This window comes from Rhea americana, unplaced genomic scaffold, assembly GCF_003343005.1.
Source record: "Rhea americana isolate MKP2758 unplaced genomic scaffold, rheAme1 scaffold_364, whole genome shotgun sequence".
Classification (NCBI taxonomy): domain Eukaryota; kingdom Metazoa; phylum Chordata; class Aves; order Rheiformes; family Rheidae; genus Rhea; species Rhea americana.
In genome coordinates this window covers 175,226-178,704 of record NW_028186495.1, presented here as the reverse complement: position 1 = coordinate 178,704, position 3,479 = coordinate 175,226, and the positions used below count along the sequence as shown (strand labels likewise).

The 3,479-nt window shown below is 45.7% G+C and overlaps 1 protein-coding gene across 1 annotated transcript in view; it reads left to right on the top strand.

The window, feature by feature from the left end:
- Positions 1 to 158: 158 nt before the first annotated feature.
- Positions 159 to 3,479, top strand: part of PTGS2 (prostaglandin-endoperoxide synthase 2) — an 8,058-nt gene continuing 4,737 nt past the window's right edge. Inside the window, exons 1-6 of the mRNA XM_085312441.1 lie at positions 159 to 243; positions 1,012 to 1,128; positions 1,240 to 1,383; positions 1,856 to 1,999; positions 2,441 to 2,622; positions 3,388 to 3,471. Coding sequence (XP_085168567.1) covers positions 192 to 243; positions 1,012 to 1,128; positions 1,240 to 1,383; positions 1,856 to 1,999; positions 2,441 to 2,622; positions 3,388 to 3,471 — 723 coding nt within the window. The 5' untranslated portion in view covers positions 159 to 191. The remainder of the gene's footprint in view (positions 244 to 1,011; positions 1,129 to 1,239; positions 1,384 to 1,855; positions 2,000 to 2,440; positions 2,623 to 3,387; positions 3,472 to 3,479) is intronic.

Here is a 3,479-nt window from a genome sequence, read left to right as displayed (position 1 = left end):
TGGCTTCCGGCGCCGCGGCACGCTGGGGGGGCGGGCGGCGAGGAGCTGGGGGGGGCGGCGGGGGGGGTGAGTCACGGCGCCCGGCATAAATAAGCGGGCTGCGTACCTGGAGAGCAGCCGTTGGGTCCTCGGTGCCGAGTGTCCGCGCCAGCACGAGCCGTAACCGCAGCGCCAGCAGTCCCCGCCGGGACATGATCCTGCCCTGCGCCCTGGTGGTCGCGCTCCTGGCTGTCGGCCGAGCAGGTGAGTAACCGCCGCGCCCAGCGGCCGCGGCCGTGACGAGCCGCGGCCGCGCCACCTGCGCTCGCTTTCCGCCTCGCCCCGCGCCTTCCCGCGCAAAGGAGGCGGGTACGAAACGCGGCGGCTGCGCCTCGGAGCGGCCCCCGGGACCCGCGGCCGCGGCCTGCCCGCGGGTGCCTTGGAGCTCGGGGCCGCGCTCCGCTGTGAGCCGCCGCGTTAGCGCCGCTGGGATCGGTGGGCGCGAGGGGCGGGGGACGTGGGCGCCTGAGCGCGGCCTCTGCTACCTGCCCGGGGTAACTTCCCTCCCTGCGAAAGCAGGCTGGGGGCTTCCCGGGGGGCTCAGTGGTGCGGCAGTGCTCACAGTGCAGTTAAAAATGCGGGCTTCCCTCTTTTATTTTTTTTTTTTTTCCTTCATCTTCAGAAGGGATTCTTATGACTCTTCATCTCCTGTATTTCTTTTGCCACCTGCAGGGGGGGGRAAATCATTTAATATCATTGGAGGCCTGATGTGCTGTGGCCTGTGTGAGATAATCTGAGCAGGCTCACTGCTGTCCAGAAATACAGGCAAATGTGTGTATTTATGTTACTGGCTGCAGGTCCCATGCACTAGTTCAGGTCTAGCATGTGTGGGTGCTCTCTGGTGTCTCCTTGACAGGCCTTCAACTTAAGGACACTGCCTAGATCTCAGAAAATAGCTTAGTGACRTGAAAATGCTGATTAAGGTGTGTAAGATGTGATTTTAATTGGAGCGTTTTTCCCCCTCCATTGTAGCCAATCCTTGTTGTTCAAACCCATGCCAGAACAGAGGAGTATGCATGACAACAGGGTTYGATCGATATGAGTGTGACTGTACAAGGACGGGATTTTATGGGGAAAACTGCACAACACGTAAGTATCTTGGAGGTACTTTAGTGGAAATAACCTGCAGTTCTAGAACTGAAATGCTAGGCTYGTTTTTCTGTACCTAACTTAGCCTAATCTTTCCATTGATGCCTGCAGCGGAATTCTTCACCTGGCTGAAGCTAACGCTGAAACCCACGCCAAACACTGTCCACTACATTCTCACTCACTTTGAAGGGGTCTGGAACATCATCAACAACATTCCCTTCTTACGGGATGCTATTATGAGATATGTGCTTATGTGTGAGTATGAATTCCTTGTTCTGGTAGCATTAATCCTTTAGTCCTGCAAGTAACTCCTAYCAGTTATACTTTGTTTAAATATAAAGCAGCAAGCTAAAATGCACTAAGGTAATAAGGACAGCCCAAACAAAACTCATGGGTTTCAGCATGCTGCAAGCTTGTGTGAAACTCTCTCTTCCAATGCAAATGCTTTCTGTTCTCCTATGCCTAATAGAATCCAGGATTTTGTTGACAGTTTTCTGACTTTAACGTTAAAGTTGTAGTTGGATACCACTGACAATCCTGGGCCCATTTTTGTTACTTGGTAACCATAAACCCATTAATTTCACTAATCGGTACGAGTGGAATTTGTCAGTGAAATTGCTGTCAAAATGGTCAGAAGACTTGGCCCCCCCCCCCTTTTTTTTTTTTTTACTTTAAAAGTAAAACATACAGTTTTAAAACCAACAAAAAATACTCTCTCTCCTTCCAGCAAGATCACATTTAATTGACAGCCCACCAACTTACAACAGTGACTATAATTACAAAAGCTGGGAAGCATATTCCAATCTTTCCTATTACACAAGAAGCCTGCCACCAGTAGGACATGACTGCCCAACACCAATGGGTGTTAAAGGTAAGGAAAAGAATCCTAGAAATGAACATGGGACATCTGTTCTACRTATCTGCCTTAAATTTAAGAGCCCTGCTTGCGCACTGTTATTCTCACCAAAGTCAGCTTACTGTGAAATGGTTATGTATTGGACCTGTGGTGTGAAGATCTAAAAGATGATCATTCCAATTATCATTATTGAGCTACATGCTAAAAATTGGGTGAATTTGGAGACTTACAATAAAATCAAGAAAGTGAGCATAGAAAAGGGTATGACTATAACCAATGAAAAGTAGTTATCTTTATCTTCTCCTTCTAGTAGTTGTCTTGAATATCTTATTTTTCTCTGTATTTTCCTCTTAGAGGTAGAATTGATTCAGTATTAAAATTAAAACAGATTTTTCACTGATGTAACTAAGCATAGCAGCAGGCAAATAACTTGGTGCATTCTCACTCTCCTTGTAGGTAAGAAAGAGCTCCCAGATTCAAAGCTGATTGTGGAGAAATTCTTGCTGAGGAGAAAATTTATTCCTGACCCACAAGGCACAAATGTGATGTTCACATTCTTTGCTCAACACTTCACTCATCAGTTCTTCAAGACAGACCACAAGAAAGGACCTGGCTTCACTAAAGCTCTCGGCCATGGGGTAAGATCGTAGCTCTAACTTGAACAGAGCTCTTCGCTYTTTGTAGCCGCTGAACTGAAATTGTATCTTACAGGTAGTCAGAGCGCACAAACGCTAGCGCATGCGCTGTGCAACATCAGGCAGAATTCCAGCAACTCAATAGCATCGCTTACTGGGTCAGAACTGCACATGCAAAGCAAAAATAGTCTCTTCAATTGGAGCTCGCTGCTGCTGCAATTTTTAAATTAGGTCTCTTCAATTAGCAAGATACGACAAGATGCTTTACAGTGCTATATGTACAGCTCTTTGCAAGTAACAGAGTCCAATAGAGTAGTTYGGATATTCATTAAATGCAGCATGTTTTATGTTGAGTAAGCTTTGGAAAAATACATTGTACAGATCCATTTATAGTGAGTTTAAGCAGAACTATCTCCAAAATGGACAGTCGTTGGACAATTTTTCAATGTAGATACAGTGTGTATGTGCACTGCATATGTCTTTCTGCTTTAGACAGAGCTGTCTACATGATAAAAAGCTGCTGACCTTTTTAAGGAGTCCTCTTAAATCAGCTGGCAACTTAAAATCATTATGTGGAGTTTTCTCCAGTTCCTAAGAAACAGTTTGGCTTCATCAATGCATGATTCTTATATGGTGTCAATCATCTAATATAATTAATAGTTAGATATCTAAAAGACCAACTCCTGTTGGCTTTCATAGAAGAAGACTTACCCTAAAATAGCAAAAAATGTAGTTTGACTTCATGTTTCTAATACTTTTGCCTTGTAGGTTGACTTGAACCATATTTATGGAGAGACTCTAGACAGACAACTTAAACTAAGACTTCTTAAGGATGGAAAGCTAAAATACCAGGTATGTAG